Source organism: Leptonotus elevatus, chromosome 9 (assembly GCF_054856555.1).
Source record: "Leptonotus elevatus isolate MCC_2025b chromosome 9, RoL_Lele_1.0, whole genome shotgun sequence".
NCBI lineage: Eukaryota > Metazoa > Chordata > Actinopteri > Syngnathiformes > Syngnathidae > Leptonotus > Leptonotus elevatus.
Window position 1 is genome coordinate 12824890 of NC_141247.1, and position 23824 is coordinate 12848713.

Sequence of the window (23824 nt, forward strand, 5' to 3'; positions counted from 1 at the left end):
AAAATAAAGTGAGAGAGTTCGGGAGTTGCTGTCAGAGCACAATTATCTCACCTCACAGGTCTTTCTTGTCCGTCGGCTTTGACGTTCCACCGAGCAGCAGGAACGTTGTTGAGCACAGTCTCTCCACCCATCACAGCTGACATAAACGTCTGCATGAGTGGAGTGGAGCCACTGGACATAAGATTGACAATTGGAACGTCAAAAAAAGGCAAACCAGAGGAGAATCTTGGGAAACTGGAGTTTGGCTGAACTATTTCTTCAAAAATTGCTGCAAATCAAGAAGAAATATGCACAGGATGACATCAAATTGGACAAAAAGCTTTCATTTGTGGAAATGTGGAATTACTACCCTCGCCGAAGAAGAGGATATACTGCATGTATGTCTTAACACAAGATGAAAAAAGGTGAAGAAATCATGGGAACTAAGTGGAACATGTCCAAAGTGGATAACAACCATTCTGAGATTCTTTTTAACAGCATGTTTCAAACAAACTCTGTTTTCAACCACTTTCCTTAAATAACTTTGTAGATGTGTTTTTTTCTTCTTCCGTGTACTCTACCATCTCTTTTGGACTTCAAGTCTTACAGTTTTGTAATTAGATGTCTGAGTTGAGCAATCCACCTGACAGTCAGGCGTTACTGCAGTCCATGTTGGAGAGACTGAAACTCCAGTCTGGAAGAGAGAGGCATGCACACGCACACGCAGGCGAACCGCTCCCGCCTCCCCCCAAATGGGGAAGAGATGGAGAAGAATCAATCGAAAACCACAAGAAACAACAAGATGAACTTACAAATGGTTATGTATATGATGTTCCTGCAAAAGGATTTGGGGTATCTCTTGTGGATAGTACTTTTAGCCCCAAAGATGGAGAGAGATCTCAGTCGGGTCATGGCTATGAACATTATAAAGGTCACTTTTTCTTCTCACCCCAGAAAGACAACAACCACATGGGTGCTAACATGCTGTCAGAGAATGTCACGTTGCCTCAGATCCCCAATGCTTCAACAGGGCAACACTCAGCAAAAGCTCTTCCTTCCTTAGAGAGGGCTGATGCTGGGGTCCAACGTGACGACATATCTGGAAATAAAGAGCAGCACCGTGAGTTTAAACACAATGTCAATGACTGGTCATGGGGAAGCACTGATTTTACTGCGGACAATCAACGGAACAAATCATTTCATGCTGAAAATGGAGGATTTGGAGATTTGTCTAAATGGAGAGACATGCAAATGGTCCCTCATAAAGACAGCATGATCAAGAGAAAGCAACGATCATCTGAAAACAAAGCACGGAGATGGACTCAGAAACTCAAGGAGAGATGGTGGGAAAGGCCTGGCAAAAAGGGAAAAGATGAGTCCAAGGAAGATGGGATGAACATGGTGCGTTTTGCAGAGTTCATTCATTCCCATTCAGGAGACTTAAAATTATCTTTGTGATTCCCAGAGTTCAGCACAAAGTCGTCTTATCAACACATTACATCAAGACGCGGAAGCTACACTCCCCTCGCCGGCTCCTGCGCTATCAGAGGACGACACGACTGACGCATTTATCAGGTAATCAATCTGCAGGACTGTACTTGAATTGAGCTGAAACCATTGCAGGAGTTTGCAAAACAGATACTGAACCCCTAAAGTAAAATTTGTAAGCTGTGATGTTTCCAAATAATCACGGTGACTGTAGTTGGCTATTTTCTTTTGTCACTGTGTAACACACCCTTGTCACTTAAAGCCTCTCAATAAGCTGTATTTCAAATATATATATATATATATATATATATATATATATATATATATATATATATATATATCTTTAATGATTTTATGTAAATACAAGGATACTTATTTCTACAGTAGACTACAAATGACAATTATCGATGTCCTTTATTCTGAATAAAGTTATGATATTCTTTGGGGGCAATCACATATGCAAGATTTCTGAGTATCACACAGAGAAATGCAGTTCAGCACCACTTCAGACTAACAATTACGCTAATCACTACATTAGCGGTTAGCAAGTCTGCTTCACATTCGAGGGTTTCTTGGATATGGTCCTGCTGTGAGTAGTTAAAATTTTCTCCCCGTGCAAAGCATGGGCTGTCCCTGAGTATTCCGACTTCCTCCCACATTCCAATAATGTGCCTGTTTAATTAATTGATAACTCAAAATTGCCCGTGGGTGTGATTTTGAGTGTGAATGGTTGTTTGTCTGCATGTGCCCTGCAATTGGCTGGCGACCACTCCAGAGTGTATCCTGCTTCGTGACCAAATTCAGCTGGGATAAGATCCAGATCACCAGTGACCCTAATGAGGAGAAGCAGTATAGAAATGAATTGATGGATAATGCTGCAGCAATGAAGGAACTTTCTCAGGGCCTTTTTCAGCCGCGTTTTTTTTTCCTCCCGAGGCTTTGCGTCACAAAGCATTCTCCGAAAATGTGGACATCTGTCAACGACAGGGCTGACGGCGATCCAGAAATGCCCACTTCTGATGAAATGTCAATTATTGGCATGTGTTCTTTTTGCTTTGTTTTTAATGCTTACAATCACCAAGCTTATCCATGAAGCTTTTTCAACTGTGTGTAGAATCGGACCTTGTCATCTATGTGGTACTACTTCGACCTGAATTTTGATTTCCTTTTCATTCAGATCAAGCGACGACTTTCACTTTGGCTTTAGGTCAGTCAGCTTGCTGGAGGAGATTGTCTCTGGCCAAGAGTGGGCCACCTTCCTGAACACTACCTCTGTAGTCTCCTCAACTAACCGGAGAACACCCAAGAAGACACTGAGCAGCCTTGATGTCACACCTGAACCAGATCATAATGATGCCCACCAGTCAGGAGCTTTGGATAGGCAGTGGAGCTTTAGGGGTAGCGAGAAAATTCCAGACGCTGCCAACCTTCCGGAAGCGCCTTCACACAACAACACAGCACACAGTGAGGCTGATAAGCCAGAGCCAATGGAACAAGGTCAAGGTCAACCACATGTGCAATCGAAGCAAAGTGGAATCGTGCAACCAAAGGCTTCCTATGTAGAGGTTAGACACCACTTAATTAACAATAATTATTTGTTTATTGAGCCATGGCTATATAGTGGACCAGTATTTAATTGTTCTGCCTGTCACTCTACATTGCTGGCATAGACAGATGAACAAAAAGATATTCTGTCAATAAATTAGCATTTTCAGATAAATTAAATGAACATTTGGGGAATCACTGCATTGATGAACAAAAGCAAGAATAATATTTTGCATCTTATATTCTTGTCTGTTTCCAGCGTGCAGACATTCTGGATGACTCACCCCCGACCAGCAGAGTCAACAGGAAGCGACAACATCACTCAGCTGAGACGTCTCAAATGGGCTGGAGACGAGAGGGGCAACAAGGTCAGAACTCAAAAGTTTAGACAAAAAAAAAAAACTAACACAAATAATATGATGGATGTAATAGGCGGAATCTGTATTCTTTCTTTGATTTCAGACGAGTTGCCCAACAGCCATGAGATGGACGATGCAGAGGAGCATAGAACAAATGGGTCTTCCGTACCTGCTGTCCCCTCCCATTCTTTTTGTGGCCCTGCGCCCCGAGGTGTCCTCAGGCACTCCGCATCCCAGAATTCGGATTCCTCATGGGAAAGCAAAAGGGTAAGTGTAATGGAATTCTGAGTTGGAATACCCCATGCCAAGCCTCGTTGCCAACAACTGCAGTACAATCCCCAAACTTAACCTTTTGATTACCGACACTATTAAAACGATAACAAGGTTCATGATGAATAGTACGCACTGTAGCTCCACGCCTTTTTCAAGTTCTGCCTTCATTGTGTTGCTCTTATGTACGTGACAGAATGCACTGCCAAATCAGTGAATCATTATTTGTTGAACTACCTCTTTCTTTGCTTCAGAGACGAGTGGAGCCCAACCGGCGCGTTCATTTTGCAGAGGCCGTTCAGGAGATACCACCAATTGAAGTGGATCTGGATCCTTGGGACTCAGGAGAGGAATATGGGACGGAACTGAGCTTTGGATCCGAGGAGGATGAGGATGAGGATGAGGAGCACACGGCACCTGAAGGAGAGAAGGAAGTGCCGGCACGCCGACTTGTTCTTCCTGCCTGGATACGAGCCCTGAAGAAAAAGAACACTGGCAGGAAGCGTCGATAGTCATTATGCCAGTGAAAGCCGTCTTTTACTCACTTATTTACACACTACACTTTGACACACTTACCTATTAGATCCAATACAACATATGTATTTAAAATTGTGCCTTTACAAAGATATTAATGCACAATTTTGATAGACACAAAAAGGTATTAGATGAGCAATGTTTATTATTAGGGTTGTAGAATTGCTCTGCATATTGAGAGCTGTTTCTAGTACAGTATTTTGGATACCTCATGTAGTTACTGTTAGAGTAGACAATATTAAGTATTGTACTCTTTGCGTGTTCAATTAACTGAATGGTGAGATTCTGTTGAAGAAGTTCCTTTGCAAAGGTTTTAATTACCAGAAGCTTCTGATTCACATAAGACCAGTCACCCAAACAGTGCTCCGTTCAAATGTGATGATTTCTTTCTAGCCCACATCGTTATTTATTCACAAAAAGGGTTCAGAAAAAGGTCAGCCCACAACACACCTGGTTACAACTAAATGAATACAAGAAAATCCCTCTCTCCTCCCTTCTGCAAGTTCCGCAAGTTCCCATAGCTATAAATCAGATTAGAGAAAAACAATCACACATCGGCCCGTCTCCTTCGGAAGAGACAGATACCAGACCCATACACTCCCTTATTTTCTCAGGAGTGTGAGACACAGTAAAATGCTATTCATTTAGCCATACTGAGTTAACTAAATCTAAAACGGCTAAAATATAATTTAAAACTAAAAAACAATGTTAATAACTCATCATTACTGAAGTGTTAAATTAGTGAATCTATCTATCTATCTATCTATCTATCTATCTATCTATCTATCTATCTATCTATCTATCTATCTATCTATCTATCTATCTATCTATCTATCTATCTATCTATCTATCTATCTATCTATCTATCTATCTATCTATCTATCTATCTATCTATCTATTGAGCTAGTATACCTAGCTACTAGTTAACTAGTATATCTAGCTAGTTAGTTAGCTAGCTAACGAGCTAAGTATCCACTGTACTATCTATCTATCTATCCAACCACCCACCCACCCGTCCGTCCGTTCGTCTAAATCAGGGGTGGCCAAGTTCGGTCCTCGAGAGCCCCTATCCAGTCTGTTTTCCACGTTTCTTTCCACTAACACACCTGATTCATGATCAGGATCGTTATCAGGCTTCTGCAAAGCGTGCTGATGAGCTGTTCATTAGATTCAGCTGCGCTGAAGGAGGGAGACATGGAAAACAGGCTGACATGGTTCATTTTCTAATCCGACATTGCATGAGTGAACTCTTATCCAACTCCCCTAATATTTATAAACTTGCTGTTGCAATTGTAAGTTACTTCCTTATTATCACTAGCCTCATTTCGACCACGACAGACAGGATACAGTCAGCTAGCTATGCCAGGCCACAACCCTAAAATGCATCTTCCCTGGTTGCCACGATTTACAGAACAGCTCGCTGTGGTTATTTGCGAAAACCGCTGCTACGAGCCAGTAGGATACACAGGTATTCCAGCAATATATTGAGCAGAAGTTGCTAGACAAAGTAGCATCCAACTTTCAGCAGGGCGTGATTTCCCGCATGGTACAGAATTTGATAGTAGAGACAACTAATTGATTTCTCACCATCTTGAAGCTTCAGTTTATATACTTGTCAATATTTTTTAATCATGCACTTTTTTTCTGTTTTGTTGCAAATTGAGAAGACATGTAATCAATCAAAATGGAACATTATTATCTTTGTAAAGGCAGAATTTTTGATAGCTATTTATTTCATATCATTCTATTGTACAAGTGGTCATAATGTTGTGATTGGTTGAAGCATAAAACACGCTCTCACCACTTCATTATGACTACTGGCAAGTAAGCAGTGGTGTGGAACTGCACCACATCATACCAAGAGGCATTTCTAATATTTAGTAACACGAGAGGGGGCACCATAAACCTTAATCATCCCTCAATGGTCTTGTATTGGATCACATCAGATAGGTGTACCTAATGAAGTGACCAGTACGTGTATGCTGTTTGATTTGCCTCACATTACTGGAAGCACTATTACTGTCCTCAATTCTCCAGGATGCCTCCACCAAAAAATTGCGTTTATTTCAAAACTTTTGTGACCTGTGCGCAGAAGCATGCAGCTTTGTCATTATTACAGGGATTTACGCTGAAATCTCAAAACTCAAGTATCCTTAATACTCTACAAGCACTTGTTATTCCACCTGAAACTCATTGCTTGCTGCTACATCAGTGTTCACTTTGGATGAGGACTCACTGTTCTTTCACAGACGACAAGTTCAAGCTCCAATAAGCTTTGAAAGTGTCACATTATTATGGGAGTGGCAGCCCATGTTACGAGGCGTTGAAGGTGTTTGCTTATGGAGATAATGAAAGTATTGTTTCTTAGAATTGTGTTTCTTCATTGTTCTATTCAAAGTATTTTTTTACTCAGATAGTCCTACCTTTCACAATCTTTGCCATGCACCCATTATTTGATTATTTAGTATGTTAATAGTTAGAGTTAAAGTTCATTAAAAATTTAAAATTACATGAAAAAATAGAATAAAAGAAATAAAGAAATAATAAATTAAAGATATATATAAATAAATAAATAAAATAAATAAAATAATATTAATAATTAAAAGTTTAGCATTATTTAAAGTTAGATCACTTTTTTTTAACTGGAACTGAGGCAATGCCAGCACGTCTGGTTCACGGTCAAAAAGTTGTAGGTTTTATTTCTAGGTTCTTTGGCTTCCTCCCACATTCAAAGACCTTCATGGGAGATTAAATGAAGTCTTTAAATTATCCATGGGTGCGAATGTGAGCATGAATGGTTGTTATTTTACATGCGCCCTGTGATTGCTTTGCAACCAGTTCAGGGTATGTACCGCTTCTTGCTCGAAGTCAGCTGGGATAGACTCCATGCAGCTCACCCGCGACCCAAATTAAAGAAAATGGACAGATGGACGCGTAGCAGCAAGTAGCATGTCTGACAATAAGTACAGATTTTCACATATCAAGCATATAATGTGACGGTAAAGTGGCCTGACTTTTATCTACTCCTTTGAGTTTAATCATTATACAACTGTCAATCACTGCTGCAGAGTGGAACCAATTTGAGCCACACCTCATAATGCAACAACCTAACCCTTTTAACATCTGCTTTCCTGCCAGATCTAGCCAATGATTATATTTTATTATACTACAAATAATTGGATTATATTACTCCCATAATGGGGAAATCTGTAAGATTGCATGAACGAAGGACAAAGAAAATGTACCAATTGCTTAATATCAAGCACATTAATATAACATACATTACTGCAGATAATAATAATAATAATGCATTGGCCCACTCGCATTGTGTCAGTTCCGACCTCAAAGAGCTCGAGGCAATTGTAAATACAAGACATATGTTCATGTGACACAATGTGATTTGGAATGATTGTGAACAACAAAACAACAAACAATTTACCGGAATCAGCCATCTTTGTTGTTTGCTTCGAACGCCTTGAGCGCGGAAAGAGGGCACTACGACACTACGAATCCGACTTCACACCTTCCTGGAATGCAGCAGCATAAGACCGCCATCTTGACTTGTGATGTAAACTCAGAATTGTCCAAATGTAGGCTAACAGTGGCAATTTTGCACTGTCTAGCCACACCTTGGCTTCCAACATGCGCCAGCCCCATTGTTCTAACGCAAGTGAGCTAACCGCTAGTTTATAATACCAAGACGCCAGTTTAGCGACCACTGAGTGCCCTCTTTAAGGATTCCAAGGAGTGAGGTTTAACATTTAGTATATATTATTTTCCCTTTAAAGGACTAATAAGACCATCTATAAACCTAAAATGACAACTATTTTTTAGTCAATATGTTAGTATTTAGGCCTCTCCGCTTGGCTTCAGATAAGGAAGCATTCAGTGAGTTAGAGTACAGACATTTCCATCACATGCACATTGATTGCTGTGATCAAATTAGTGCATCAAACCTTGTGGCTAACTGCTATCAATTCCTTTGAGGCCTCCCCTCGCAGTCACTAGCCATAAAGAGCCTCTTAGCTGATCTAATAGCCACTTGGTGAAAGGAGGAGAGCTCCATTTCCACGTTTGGTGTGTGTTTAGGACATACAATTATGTTAGTATCTGAAATGAAATTGTGGATGTGCAAAATAAACAGAAATTCTCTCCGGGATAATGCGACTTTGCGCTGAACAAAATAGGAAACTCACATTAGTCCATTAGAGCTCTGCTGACCACGATTGACCAGAACGCGACTAATAAAGGTCCATTTGCAGATCTCAAGCGCCGAGACACACAAGCAGTCTAAAGAAGTGGAAGGAGCTCATTCTTGTGTATATCAGTCACAATGTCCACACAATAAAGACGAGGACAAAGACACATAATATTTATTTTGTGCCAGGGAGAGGAATGACTGCAAGTATGTGTGATACATTTCTTCTCATTACGGCTCATGTAAGCAAAGCAAACGGCTGTAATATCAATGAGTTAATCGTTAACTGTAGCATCAATAATGCGAAAACGGAACTGCTTGCAATGAAGTTATAGCTTTAATTATTTATTAATGCGTCTCCTCTGAATTTAAATAATAGACAGCTCTCTAACAAAGCTCTAACCAAAAGGGCAAAAGTTAGAGAATGTTTCCTTTAGACTGGAAAATAATTAGATCAATACTTATTAATGTCATTTTAATACTTATTTATATATTTTTTCCTTGTCATGAGTGTGTGACTTTTGTTATTTTATGGGCTTACCTGTTTTCTGGGTTTGGTTCTGTGACGTTTGCAATACGAAGCTGAGGGTGCTTTGACATCAAGTTATGTGGACAGCAGAGGGCGGTATAATTTCAAAATGTTCATCAGAATACTGTGTTTCGACGAGTGGTGGCACATATTGCACAGAAAATGTTTCACTTGAGTTCCGCTTTATTGTACAAGAGCTTGCAGCTTAGCTTACTACATTTTCAAACAAAGTTGCGCAACAGCGATTTCGAGGGGTGCATCGAGGCTTTCTTTTAGAAGTGAGGTGTGTTTCAGGTGGCGGGTTCGAAAGTGGCTTGCTCATTGGGTGATAGTCAATGTTGTCTGAGATTGAGTTGTTCTGCTTGTATCTTGTGAGTCAAATAATAAGTTATTAATTCAACCCCCCCTCACCCCCCGAGTTTCATTAATAGACATAACTAACAAAGCGCCAACCGAAAGGGCAAAATCCTCTTGAATGTTTACTACTTGATTTGCTTATCATAAATACGCCATCAAGTTGCTCTGCAGTGCAGTCCATCTTTGTACACTTCCTTAAGCTCGTTGAACAAAAACTGCAAGATCCACAGTCACGAAAAGGTTCTTAATGATCGGGGAGAAAATCTAGAGGTTCCCGTTCGGTCAGCTCTGTGTCACACAGGCTGGTCAGCAGCGGCCAGAGAATGGGCTCCAGAGTCGCAGGATCTCTTCATGCCTTCTTTGATGGACATCGGGCTGCTGAGGCTCGGAGCAAGGGAGGCTTCCATCTCAGCTTCCATCTCAGCCTCTATCTGAGCCTCTGATACCTAAAGATGCAAGTGAACACGGTGGTTGGTCACAACACATTGTGAAGTCAAGGTCATGCTTTTACCTCTTCAAATTTCTTGGCTTTGTATTGGTCTGCTCCTTTTAGGAAGTTCAGTAGGATGAGGTCACAAAGAACTGTACCCTGCCATAAAAAAAGAAAATGTAAAGAAGATGGTGGCAAAGTTGCATAATTTTTTTTTTTTTGCTTTCATAATTTGGAATCTTACAAGTCCAATGGAAGTGAAGGCGGCAACCAGGTTGATTAATGTTGGGATTGTGTTAAACTTTCCCGCCTAAAACAAGAAAGTAATTAATTCAAGGACTTCCAACATTTAGAATTTTAGTCATTACATAGTTTCCAGGACTGTTATAGTGCACAAATAATCTTGGGAAGATATAAAAGGCAATTTCCTCTACTAAAAAAAAAAGTGGAAAAAAGTGTGTAATTATCTTTGTTTTATGTTTAGTTTGACAGTAAACTTCAACTAGGAGTGGCATTTTACAAAAATCTTTAAAAAATAATATGTTGTATTTGCCCCCACTAGTCTAAACATGGCATCCTGACTAATAGCATCAAAAGCCACCCATTTTTATCCATCTTAGAGGGTGGCCATTTTGCCACTTCCTGTCAATAAAATAGCATCACCGTTGCTCAGGTAACAACCAATCACAGGTGAGCTGCTCAATACAATACAAAAAAAAAGTCCAAACAAGAGCTCATATCTTGAAAAACTCATAAGTGGGGTCAATCACAAGGCAACATATTTTGTCAATAATTAATGGCATAACTTCATTATTTTTCATGTACAAATAATATCTTTATAAAAAAATTATTCCATTTGTTGTCGACTGAAGATGACATCACCTGTGCTGAGGAAATAGGTATCGACCAATTACGATTCACCTGTTTTCTGTGTTTGGCCAGCAAATTGAGCCATGATTGGTCGTTACCTGAGCACAGGTGATGTCATCTTCAGTCGACGGCAAGTGGCAAAACTAGTTTTTAAAGATATTTTTTGTTCATGAAAAATCATGACGTTATCGACAAAATATTATCTTCTTACTGTTGAAAATGGCTCAATGAGTCAAGTATCCCTTTATTAACTAAAATAATTAGTAAAATAATTAAAATACATACTCTACATACAAATAATGCATTTTCCTTGTGTTTATATCGACTTTAAAACTTTTACTTGCAAATATATTTGCATACTTAAACATCTCCGGTCAACAGTCCAACTTAGAGAGATCAAATGTGCGTAAAGCAAGAAAGTCCACTCTTCAACTCACTTTGCCGGTGACCATGACATCAAAGCGGATGGCAAAAGCTTTGTGCAGTGTCCGATATTCGGTACTATTCTCCGTCTTAAAGTATTTGGCAAACCTACAAAAAGAGAAAGACAACATGAAGGGAACGAAAATGAGCGGCATGTGAGAGAATGAGCAAGTTAGCAACCGACCTGAAGTTGAACCCTTTGGAGACGGCGTTCTTGGCAAAAGGAGCGTCGAGTCGGGTGAACGAGTACTTGGGTACACAATACTCAATGTCCCAGTCGAGATTACACTTCCACTCAATGTTTATTCCGACTTCGCCACCCTGGAAAAAAGGTTGGAGATAAATATTCAGGATCTGTAAGTGCATTAAATGGAATCATGATAAGGGAAATGATAAGTGAGGTAGCTGAACATAACATACCGGTAACACAATATTCAATAATCAATAGTCAATTTATTTCAGTTGCAAACTTCATAATAAAGGAAGGCTGGAACCCAGATTCAAACCCGGAACCTCGGAACTACGAAGTTGATGTGCTAACCACAATTCCACTGTGCCGCATTGGAGCATCCCTTACCAAAAAGAAGTATATTTAAGTATGCTTGAAGTATACTCAAAATTAGGAGAGTATACATGATCCCGTTTATTTTTCTTGTAATTCTTGGAAGTATACTAAAACATATACTAAAGTTTTACATACTGTAGTATATACTTAGAATGTACTTGTACTTGTACTTTTTGAAGTATAATCAAAATTAGAAAAGTATACATCCCGTTTATTTTTCTTGTACTTATTGGAAGTATACGGCACCAAGTAAATGTTGAGTGTACTTGTAAGTACACTAAAATATATACTAAAGGTTTACATACTATAGTATATACTTATAATGTACTTGTACTTTTTGAAGTATACTCAAAACTAGGAGAGTATACATCCAACCAAGTAAATGTTAAGTGTGTCATCTAATTCTAAAAGTTTACGTACTGAAAGTACAAAATTATAGGTTACATTTGTTTATAAAGCCTTAAAGGTTAAGGGCTCTACCTTTAGTACTAGTGGTTGCCGGTTCGATCCCTGCCAATTCATCACTGGGCTTTTTGCTGTAAACTGTGGACATAAGTGTACCACAAAGTATACTTTCAAGTATACTTAATAGTGTACTTAAATGTACTATAAAGTATATTTGAAGGTATGCTTATTAATATACTTTAGTATACTTTTAAATGTACTAAAATGTTCCAATTTAGTCCCAAGGAGTTGACTTTTAGTACAAGAATAAGTACACTCGAAAAATAAACTTAGGTATACTTAAGTATACTCTATGTTAAGTACTTAAAGTATACTACTTTTTGGTAAGGGACATAAAGACAGAATATCCAAAGAAGTGGAGAATCGAAAGAAGACCTGTTTAGCCATGCTGGTCACATTCTGTCCGGTGTATTTCAGGATGTCGCCCACAGCAAAGATGGGGCAAAAGGGATTGCTTTCGGGGTGGTATTTACACCTCTTTATCTCATCGGATGTCATGTTGGATGGAAAGTTTCCTCTGTGGAAGAAATCATTCAAATCGGTTACGATGCGACAAAGCCGTAGCATGCGCAACAAGCGTGCGCGGCCTACCTGGTGATGTTGAAAAGAGGGAAGCGGATGCTGTTCTTGATGAAGATTGTAAAGTTGTTCACGTCGACCATCGGTTCACTGCAGGAGCATGCAGACAGAAGTAGGATGAGAATGGAGGGAAACATCATGTTCGGACGATTGGCATTTGAGTGATGCGTCTCACATCTCGATGCTGTCGTTCTCGACCGGACACCATCCCTCCACCTCACACTGACCTTTGGACTTGACCCCGTCGTGAAGACAAACACCAGTAATCCTCCCTGGTATATCAAAGGGTGTGAGAACTGCTTTTGTTTTAGTCTTTATTCTTGATCTTAAAGACGGAGTTTGCAATTTTAACACCTCATTTTTAATTATATGTACTAGGGCTGGGTTTAAAAAAAATCAAAATTTACAAGAAAATAAAATTATTGTAGTATTTTCTCACATCTATGAAAGATCTGACTTATTGCACTTTTCAGAATATTTTTAATTTATATTTACAATTATTGAAGTAGAATTACCCTGCAACCCTTGTGAGGAATAAGCGGTTCAGAAAAATGGATGGATGGATGAATTAGAAATATAAAAATATTTTCACCTCAACCTTGCTGATGTCATTATAACCCGTGTTACTTTCATTAATAAACTATATTATTGAACCAATTACTGCCTCTGCAAAATTTGATTTGAAATTGTATGTTTGTGGAGTTTTTATCATGTCCTTGATATTTAAGAAGAATTGATGCTCCATAATTAATCAATATTGGATTGAAATGAAGTGAAGAGAATCGAATCGGGGGGGGGGGGGGGGGGGAATCTAAATTGAATCAAACTGAAATCAAATTGAATGAGGAAATTATAATAGATACTGATAGAGTAGACAATATTATTGTACTCTTTGCGTTAAATTGAATGGTGAGATTCTGGTGAAGAAGTCCCTTTGCAAAGGTATAATTAATCAGAAGCTTCTGATCACACAAATGAAGTCACCCAAGCAGTGATCTGTTCAAAAGTGTGTCTCCTCCTCCAGCACACAGCACATTTATTGAAAATCAGTGAATACAAGAAAATCCCTCTTCCCTCCCTTCAGCAAGTTCCCATAGGTACAAATCAGATTAGACTTGAAGAGCAGTATATCAGCCTGTCCTTGGACTCTCTTTGACCGGACAGAGACTGGTACCAACTATACTCCCTTTAGATAATATAGAAAAGAAACCTGTTACCTTCCTCTTTCCCAGGCAAGAGAACAAAGGACTATAGATTGACTTAACATATGAATTAACTGTTGTCTTATTATTACACAGCTCTAACTAATATCCAAAACGGTTAAAATATAAATCGAAACAGAAAAACAATGTTAATAATCTAATCTTAATACCCAGCCCTGATTTGTACATCCCAAAAAATAAAACTTAAAGAAAGCTGATAACATTTAGTGTTATTGTACCAACCTATTGCAAATATGTCATGTTGAACATACTGTAGCAACTGTGCTAGCTTGTTTATAAAGCTAATGCTAGCTTGCGCAAGTGCAGAGACTCGTGGGAGGGATAGAGATTAGTGAACCGAGGCTACATTCAAATCTTTCTAGCAGTTTTTAAACGTCAAACATCCCCTTTAAAATATTAAAGGAAAAGGTTTTATGGTGACAAGAATTTGAGCCTGGAACAGACTAATTACTTTTACATCCCATATTTTCGGATGTGAAAATCGTTTTGAAATTCAAACAACTTTGGCGCCAACCAGCATTTTTGGAGGTTTCACGGATGTCAATCCCACAAGAAGAAAAGTTCTTTTACCGTTTGTAAGGATGGAATTAATATGCTGATCACAGTCGCCGTCTGTGTCGCACCTATACCGCTTCCCATTCTGAAACATGCAAAGACACATTTGTGTTATGGTTACTCTAAAACATTTCACACAGCACTCATTATTGTTTTATTTTATTTTGGTTTAAAAAAAAAATGCATGTAATTAGACGTGCAAAGTGAATTCCTGATTACTTTATTAATTGAGGAATCAATGAAAATAATAAAATTAAATTTAATTAAATAGCTGTTGCATTACGGGAAACATTCAATGCTGTGATTGGGCTTTTAGGGCAACTGAGTATGATGAGTAGAAAATTCAATACGCTACGAGGTTAAAACAACATGTTGCCTCACCTCTTCACATTTTCCTTGGAACTGATTCTCAGTGATGATGAGTTTAGTCATGATGCAGAACACAGCTGCACCCTGCAACATACAAACAAAACACGTTGGCACACCTGCCAAGATTTGAAGCTGTGTCAACCATTTTGCCCTTCGTACCTGTTGGGGGAAGACGTAGTCGGCCACATCCATGACGCGGTCTTGATGGTAGCCGAAGCCCTTCACTTTAGTCATGACGGATGACTCTATGCCGGTGTCGGACACCTGGTAGGCTTTTTCGTGGATGAACACCCAGCTGCGCAGAAAGTTTCAATCAATGCTTGAATACAAGAAATGGAAGTTAGCACACTTAAATGTCACAATCTTGTTAACTGACTGAATATTATTCACTTCATCAAACCACATACCCATCTATTTTTTACAGCGCAATATACACTCACAGAAATATTTCAAGCCTAACTTAAGATTTATGTAACTTTTCTATATAACAAATTCCCATTTACTTTTTTTTTTTTTAAAGATAATTTTAACACAAACCTACCAAATAAACCTTATATGATACATATTCATTAGTCTAATAAAGAATATTTATTATTATGTTTATGTATTTAGTAGTATTCATAAAATATACTTTTATGAGATGTCTGCATTTTTATAAAAATTTAAAAAACAAAAAAGGACACATGTATATTTTTTACATAGAAGCAACGATATGCTATTTATTGTGTAGGGAAACTGATTATTATGCAATCTTTTTTAGACTTTTTAAAACATTTTTACAAGATTTTTTTAATGGCTGTCAACCATTCACAGATTTTTGCTATTTAGGGATCCACTGTATAGCAAAACGACCAATAGCCGAGCAGATCTATGAAAACGGTGTGCAAAATGCCAATGTAAAAAGTAATTGAAAAATGAATCATGTAAAAATTCTAGCTTTTTCCCCCCGTTAATAATTTATGTGACTAAGTAGGCCATAACTCGCATTGATTTTCATAAAATTATTGAAATATTTTTCATTATGATAATGTTGGCATAATAGCACAATTGCCCATGTCATTTTGAAGATATCAATAATAATATTAATAATAATAGTAATAATAGTAAAAAGTATGTTGTAGTGTATACAGTACACAGCATATTGTGAAATTAATAAATTGCCTTCATGTGTTCCTACTTTTTTAACAAATCTGAACATATTTTTTTCTTTCAACGCCCTACAAACTAAAAACACTGTTGCCATATTATTCACAGTTTGCGCTTCTCTGGCGATATTCAGATTTTAAACTTGAAATGTTTCAGCAAACACGCACGCAATCACTCACCCAACGAAATAAGTGATGATGAGGACTTGCACGATCCTGTTGATGATGCCCACCGGCCAGCTCTTGACCACCACGGATTTGGTGGTCTCGTAGGTGAAGAAGTCTGTGACCCAGCCCCACACCATGGTGGACAGGCTGGAAACCAACGCTCGCTTCTCACTGGAAGATTTCTTGGGAAAAAGTTGAGGAAGACGGCCTGCTGCAAGGGGACGTCTCGGCTCAGCTGAGATTTATGGAAGATGCGGCTGACGGTTGTCCTTCTTCTTCTGTCACTCCATCACTGGACCTCCCCTTCCTCTGTGCAAATGAGGAGAAGAAAGTGTCCCTCCCTCTTTGTCCTCATTCTCATTTTCCATTCACCGCAAAACCCTCAGCGACGGTGTGTGCATTTGCACAACAGGCAACAGACATTCTTCAATAGCTTTTATAATAATATATATATATATATATATATATACATATATAAACAATAAACAAATAAAAATGAAACAAAAAACTTTGTAACCATGAATAACATAAACAGTGTAGAAAATGGATGGATGAATAACAAATCATTTAACAATAAGATAAAATGACATATCAACATTTTTGGAATGTTACTCAAATCAAATATGGAGATGTCAACAAATAATACAAACTGAGCATAAAGTGCTTTTTTATTGTGGGCAGCGTATGGCGCACCTGTGCCATCATCATGCAGTCCAAACAGCATTTTTAAAATGATCCATAGCTAGATTGTCTTGGAAAAAGGAGACTAACACAAATTGTCAGATAATTTTAAACACAATTGAGAGAAACAGGCCTTTTATGTACATAGAAGCAATCCTAGATCTCTGAGTTTAGTTCATGAAAAATGGGACAAAAAACCCCAAGTGTCTTTATAATCATTTATTCCATCAATGATAATTGCAAGCAACTATGAGGGGGCCACTTCAGGGTACTGGCACATTGGAATTGGATTTTTTTTTTTTTTTTTTTAATAGCACAAGAGACCTCAAATGTGGATTATTAATTTATTTATTTTTTTGCCAGATGTGTGGGCAAGTTTCTTGCTTTTGTTTTTCATGTTCATCATCTTCAGATGAAACACCCATAGTTCCAAGACAATCGGATAGAATCTCTAGGAGGAGTTCTTCAAAACGTGCCAAATTTGAGAGAAAATTCAAAAATGGCGGACTTCCTGATATATCTATCTTACGGGTAAACTATTCTAACTGATCTAGGTGAAATGTACAACTAGGGCTGCTTCGTTCGAACTTTCTAAGGGGTACGCGTCAGTCTTTTCTTTTTGTGTTTATTTTTTATTTTTTATTTATTTTATTTTTTTTTTATTATTTTTTTTTTTTCTTCTTTAAGAGCTCAGTATTGTTCATTCGGAAATGTCATCATCATTGCTCCTTTTTTTTTTTTTTTTTTAAATATATATATATATATATATATACACATATATACATACATATATACATATATACATACATACATACATACATTTTTTTTTTTTGTGTGTGTGGGTGAGTATGTGTGTGTGCGTGCGCGCGTGCGTGCGTGCGTGCGTGCGTGTTTGTTAGCTCACCAGAAAACCTATTAGAAAAAAAATCTCATACCGTTCACCTAAATCGAACACCAGGAGACCCGAGGGGACCGAAGAAAACCAAGGAAGGTGAAATCCAGCACCGACCAGACACCCCCCACCAGAACTCCTCCCCAGCCCAAGAAACATCCAGACCCCAACAAATCCAAAAAACATAAAATCAGGGAGGCCTCAAGAGACCAACGGAGAGACCGAGAAAAGGAAGGAAGGACAGACGAAGCCGCGTGAGATCCGAGACACCAGCCTCCACCGATTCAATAACCTGAGGAGGAAACAGATTGTGTCTGAGTTTCGGTAGATGCTGGTGTGGTGGATCTGGCATGCATGAAAATCTCCACCAAAGAGGGGAGCCGTCGACCCCCGCCGGAACAGAGCAAGCGCAACACCTCAGGGCCCCCCAGGCCGCGGCAGCGCCAAAGGACGACCCCCGGGCCCCACCAGGGCCACCGGCCGGAGAGCAAACCCAGGAGCAGGAGCGCCCCCCGCCCCAACACGGCCCGCGCCCCCGGCCCAACGCAGCAGGACGGGGCACTGCAGGCCCACCAGGCACCCCACCGGCCCCCAACCCCCGCCCCCCCACAACCCCCCGCCCCCCATCCACCCCCGCCACCCACCCCAACCCAGCCCCAGCCGCCCTCATGCCCCCAATCCCCCAGACACCCCCCACCCCCAGCACCCCCCCACCCCGCAACCCCCACCACCGCCCCCCCCCCAACAAAGCCGCCCCCCCCCCGACCCCACCCCGACCAACCGGCAGCCCCCCGACCCCCAGCCCCCGGGGACCACCCGCACCCAGGCACCGGCGCCGAAGAGGGGCCGGACAGCGGAGCGGAGAGGGCAGCCGCGCCCACCCCACCCCCCGCCGTGTGGAAGGGCGGAACACCGGGGGCAGAAGGGGGAGATGGGGGCACCGGAGGGCGGCCGACACCCCCGAACCCCAGGCCCAGCGGGGGAAGGCCCCGGTCGTCACCCCAGCGTTCTTTGTGAAAATTAACCCCTGTTACTGAGTCCGCCAGCTCGCGGACTGGCGAACTCTACCCCTAAACCGTGAATGTGACCCCACCCAGTGTATATACAAGTGTGTGTGTGTGGTGCATTAAAATTAGGAGCAGGTGAACCGGAGCCGATGGAAATGATATTCCCACGCTCCGATCCACCCGCCACCCAAGCATGTTGCTGAGTGTATGTGGTGCATTAAAAAAAAAAAGATAGGGCGGGGGGGGGGTGGCGGGTGGCGACACGGACAGGGGACCGCAGCACTGCTCTATACTGCGGCCCCCAACCGATGGCACCCCCACAAGCCCCCCCCCCCCACCCACAAGTTGTGTGGTGTATTAAAATTGGAGGGGAGTTGTAGGGTGAAGACGGTGTTTCCACCCTACCCCACCCCCCAAAGTGTGTTATGTGCCCTATATGTCTATAAAAGTGTATTGTGCAAACCTAGTGTAGTGAGTTAAGAGGTGTGACCAGCGGGGCCCCCCCCAACCGGGCGGGGGCAGGAGGCGCACCGGCCCACCAAGCCCCCACCCACCCCACCAGGACCCCGGCGGGCATATGGGACCCGTCCGGCGGGGCGATAGGGCTCGCCCCCCGGATACTGGGTCCCGCCCGAGGTGTCAGGACGCCCACCGGAGCGGGGCGGGCACGACACCAAACCCCAGCCACCCCCGCCGGCCCCCATAGCACCGAGACCCGGGCCATGGATGGAGCCCCCGGCCCAGGGGAGGGGAAGGAAGGCGTACCGGGGAAGGGGAAGGGAGGAGGGAAGGGGACGACAAGAAGGGCAGGGGGCAGCGGCAGGGACGCAAGGAGAGGGGGAGAGGAGGAGGAAGGGCGACGAGGGAGAGGGGACAGGGAGGCGGAGGACGGGCGGGGAGAGGCGAGGAGGGAGAGGCAGCAAGGGGGAGGAAGGGGGAGGGGAGAGGGAACCACCGGGCACCCCGGCGGCCCACAGGCCCCGAACCGCGTCGCCGGGCCCAGAGCGACGGACCGCGCCGGAACGGCGCCGCCCCCGACACCAGGGAAAGCCCCGCAACGCAGCACCCCCCAAGAGACCCAGGGAACGGCCAAGACGCAGCCGCCACCCAGCAGCCAACAGAGGGGCAGACCCGCCCACTCCCCGCCAGGGGGGACAGCACCCACAGAATTAACCCACTGGCATGCCGTGAATCCGAATATCAACCCCTGGTGCCCATCGGAGGTGAATCCGCTCGATCCCGCTGGCAGCAGCCGGGTTCCTGACTATGGAAACACAACCATTAGTTACAAATTGCCTAATACAGAAACATCAATGCAAGTTATAACGCTGCTGTGGCTCTCGCTAACAGGCAGAATTAAAATCCAAGTTTAGGTTAAAAAATTCTATATACGTAGACCATGTTTCTTTAAATTTTGACATTTGGTTTTTATTTGAGGCAGATATTTTTTCCATTAAAATATGATTTATGAGGAGGTTAGACCATTGGTCGATATTCAAAGTTTGTTTATTTTTCCAGTTAACAAGAATTGTTTTTTTTGCGATAGTAAGGGCTACAAGTATAGATTGAAATTGTTTATGTGGTAAGTCAATTGTTCTTTTTGTGTTTAAATGCACAATAAACTAATAAGGCATTGATTATTTTCCCAGGCATTTTTCATGTGTTTTCACCAATGTTTAGACCATTAAAATAAGCAGCAGCACGTCGCCGTGGCAACAGAGTTTGATGAAATAAAAAGCTTGACTTTTACTTTTCATTTTTATTTTTATGTGACTTCTATAAAAGACTAAAAATGAGGCCAAATTTGAAAGAAAATTCAACGTGGCTAACTCCGTTAGAATTAGCATACAGGGCCGCTCCAATTCAGAGCACAGTGGTGCTGTCTCCGACCACAAGAAAGATCTCCTAGCAAAAAAAAAAAAAAGGGAAAAAAAAAGTCACCTAATCAACATAAACAGTGAGCTATGCATGAGTTGCAACCGCCAGAATAAAATACAAAATATATTCCTGTTTGTCTGAATTTTTCGTTTTGTAGTAGCAGTAGTAAAAGAGTAGAGTAGAAAAAAAAAGAGTGCTACCTCTTTAAATGGATCACTGCGACAAAACCAAACACTTCAAATGTCATCACTAAACATCCCTTGTAGCACGTCAAGTAGAGTACAGTAATGCACAAGTACAAATAAAATAAATTGGATTCCAAGTGTGCAGGTCTTCACGAGGCCTCATTCTAAATGCATTGTAATACATTACAAAGTGTAGCATAATTGACAATCACAGTGACATACGATACGACCACTTCGGCAGCATTAATGCTTGAGATAATGTAGTGACGCAATGACAGCGTACTGTATATACTGCATGTGTATATGTGTGTGTGTGTGTGTGTGTGTTCATTTGGACGGTGTCATTTCTTAAGTGGATCCATTATGTTTGTGGTCAGTTCATTGTAATGCGATCCATGACCAAACACACGTTCAAGTTTATAGGAGGTGTGGTCCAGATTAGACTTCCTGTTATAGACCCGGTGAAAACGATTACATTGATGCAAATAAAACATGTACGCCATTTGTTTTTATGCAAATGACGTTGAGATGTTTTCGTTAGCGATGAGGCAAGCACTTGTCCTCGTTCAACTTCAGACCATCTATGAACGTGCGTACTCGTTGATCACGTGATGCAAAGAAACGCTGAACGTCAGAGAGAAACATACAACATGAAAAAATGGCTCAAGTGTTTATGCAGTCAGGACAGTGAAGAGAATTTGGTCTTAAATTGAACATTTGAACGTGTAATTTAAGATTAGAGCAATATTGCAATAAAAACATATTTATGCTACAATAATAATGACGTCATTATGATGATATGAAACTATAATATTATGAAAATAGTCATATTTTTCCCACAGGAAAAAATATTTTTAAAAAGGGGGAAAAAGTTGTGATATAAGAAAAATTTGTTAAGTACGGAAGCGTATTGCATTCACTTGAGAAAACAAAACAGTTTTTGTGAGTATTTTTTTCTTTTTGTCAGTTTTTTTTAAAATAAATAATAAAATATTTAAAAAACTGAAAAAAATATATTCAAAAGAACAGAAAAAAAGTGTTTCCGAAAAACAGAGCTGTTTTTTGGAGTATTATTATTATTTATTTATTTTTTACCTCGGAAATCCAAGTGACTTGTTGCAGACTCGCTAATAGCGGAACCGTTCTGTAATCTCTGAGGGAAAACCCTTTAAAAAAAATATTCACAAAAACAGAAAAATAATTATTTTATAAAACAGGGAAAAATTACTAAGAAAAACTGAAAATAAATAATTTGAAAAACGGGAGAAAAAAAAATACTGAAAAAATAACGAAAAAACAAAGCTCCCCCCAAAAATTTGTCAGAAAAACTGGACTTTTTTTCTCTCAAGTGAATGCAATACACTTCTGTAGTTAAGCTACCCCAGAGAAATTTATAAATTTTTGCTCTTTTGGAGGGAGGTAGATTTTTGTCAATTTTGTGCAAGTTTTAGGTCAGTGAGCATCAGGTAACCTTTCACACACATATCTGTATTCCCACTGCGACCCAAATATGGAGAATTGCACTTGAGGTGGCATTTTTTTCCCCTTCATTGTGTAAGGCGCAAAATCTTAAATATATAAGTTGCTGAAATTAGCATGTATAGGTAAGACGTCAGGGAATGCCGGAAACCCCAACCAATTCTTGATTTTATTTTTGCAATAGTTTGACAAAATTGATGAAAATTGTCACCACTCCATTTTATTTATTTTAATTTTAGGGTTGCATAAGAAATGGGACCGGTGCAAAAACAGATTTTTAATTTTTTACATTTTATGGCTGCAGGAGAAAGTTTTCCTGACACTCCTTGAACTTTCTGCATAAGGGCAAACCTTCCACACACATTAAGATTGCTCGTACCCCACTCCCATGAATGGACCAATCGAGTTCAATTAAAAGCTGCATTTAAACAGCTTTCTTAATCATGCTTCACACATTTTGACATAATGAGACCAAGACATCAACGAACAACAGTGCTGTTCCTCTCCATGGCTTTAAACAGGAAGTAGAAGGAGTTATTTATTTGTCATTGGTTAATTTGGAACACAGCCACATCCCAGATACGATTTAAAAATATACATAATTAACACCTGGAATTTGAACTGGGGGTGTGTAGACTTCATTTAGAAAGTGCCTTGGCTCAATTAAGGTTCCAAAATTCTTCTTCTGAAATGATACATGAAAGTGGAGGAACAGCGGAAGTGACAATGTGATTATGAGACATCATGCAACCGAACTGATGATGAATCGGAGGAGGCCACTCAAGAGATCAGCCAACAGGAAGTGGAGGAAGCAAAACTCATCACGGAAATTGGAGTCAGAGCGGTGGGAGGCCAACCACACACGCGGGGAGTGTCTGCATCTTAAAAACCAACCTCTTGAACCTCCAATGAAGCCGCCTTTTAACAAACCTCTGTGTACTTAGGCATCATCAGGCTCCGGTTTGAAACCAAACCTCTCCACCACCGCCGATGTTGCCGGCCGACTTCCCGCTGTTAGAGCACACTCTCGCAAACCGCCTGCCTGGTTAATTTGGCCTGATTCACGGGGCCACACTGATGAGGAATCCCGCGGGATTTGTTTTCAAATGGGAGGAACTACATTAAGAGCTTTTTGTGATGGAGGAAAGGGCATCTCAAGATGTCAATTATCAGGGTGCACCACTTAATGCGGTGTATCATTTAAGAGCTGCTTTCGGAAAAAGTGAAGAATATCGGGAAGGAGGGTGGGGGCTGGGTCTCAAATGTGGCAGAAAAGCTCAAATGGGTTTGCGTTAACTTTGGAAAGAATGCGAAATGACCGTCAGCCATCCATTTTCTAAAGCGCTTGTCCTCATTGGGGTCACGGCTGAGATGGAGCCGACTCCGGCTGATTTGGGAAAGAGGCTGGGTGTGTATTGCTTTGAGTCGTTCTGAATATTTTATTGTTTGTCTATTTGGCTAAATGAAATAAAAAATGTTCACATTTTCTTATGCTAGCAGAAAATGGAATCTGAAAGTGAACATGGGCTGACGTAATGCTTTAAGTGACGATGATGTTGACGTTGTTATGCTGCCAGGTGCAACGACAGGAAAGTGCACATGGATGAAGCAATCATGTTTACAGTGCAAGCCCACGCGACTCTAAAGCGGA

General features: G+C 40.8%; 2 protein-coding genes across 3 annotated transcripts; one reads left to right on the top strand and one right to left on the bottom strand.

Annotated features, from left to right (window-relative positions):
• The first annotated feature begins 142 nt into the window (after positions 1 to 142).
• On the top strand, positions 143 to 9522 carry LOC147168407 (uncharacterized). The gene is made up of 6 exons (XM_086085137.1): positions 143 to 1380; positions 1445 to 1554; positions 2645 to 3032; positions 3272 to 3380; positions 3475 to 3638; positions 3896 to 9522. The coding sequence occupies exons 1-6, from the start codon at positions 601 to 603 to the stop codon at positions 4151 to 4153; spliced, it is 1809 nt and encodes a 602-aa protein (XP_085941263.1). The 5' UTR covers positions 143 to 600; the 3' UTR covers positions 4154 to 9522.
• On the bottom strand, positions 9068 to 16322 carry p2rx3a (purinergic receptor P2X, ligand-gated ion channel, 3a). Of its 2 annotated transcripts, none has more exons than XM_086085139.1 (12): positions 16064 to 16322; positions 14898 to 15033; positions 14751 to 14822; positions 14385 to 14454; positions 12767 to 12863; positions 12604 to 12681; positions 12388 to 12529; positions 11167 to 11303; positions 10997 to 11090; positions 9934 to 9999; positions 9771 to 9848; positions 9068 to 9705 (listed from the first exon to the last, which is right to left on the bottom strand). In XM_086085139.1, exons 1-12 carry the CDS (start codon positions 16186 to 16188, stop codon positions 9553 to 9555), a joined length of 1248 nt encoding a protein of 415 aa, XP_085941265.1. In that variant the 5' UTR covers positions 16189 to 16322; the 3' UTR covers positions 9068 to 9552. The 2 variants fall into 2 exon arrangements, with proteins under 2 accessions (XP_085941265.1, XP_085941264.1); XM_086085138.1 differs by having other exon boundaries at positions 12767 to 12887.
• Between the last annotated feature and the right edge of the window lie 7502 nt (positions 16323 to 23824).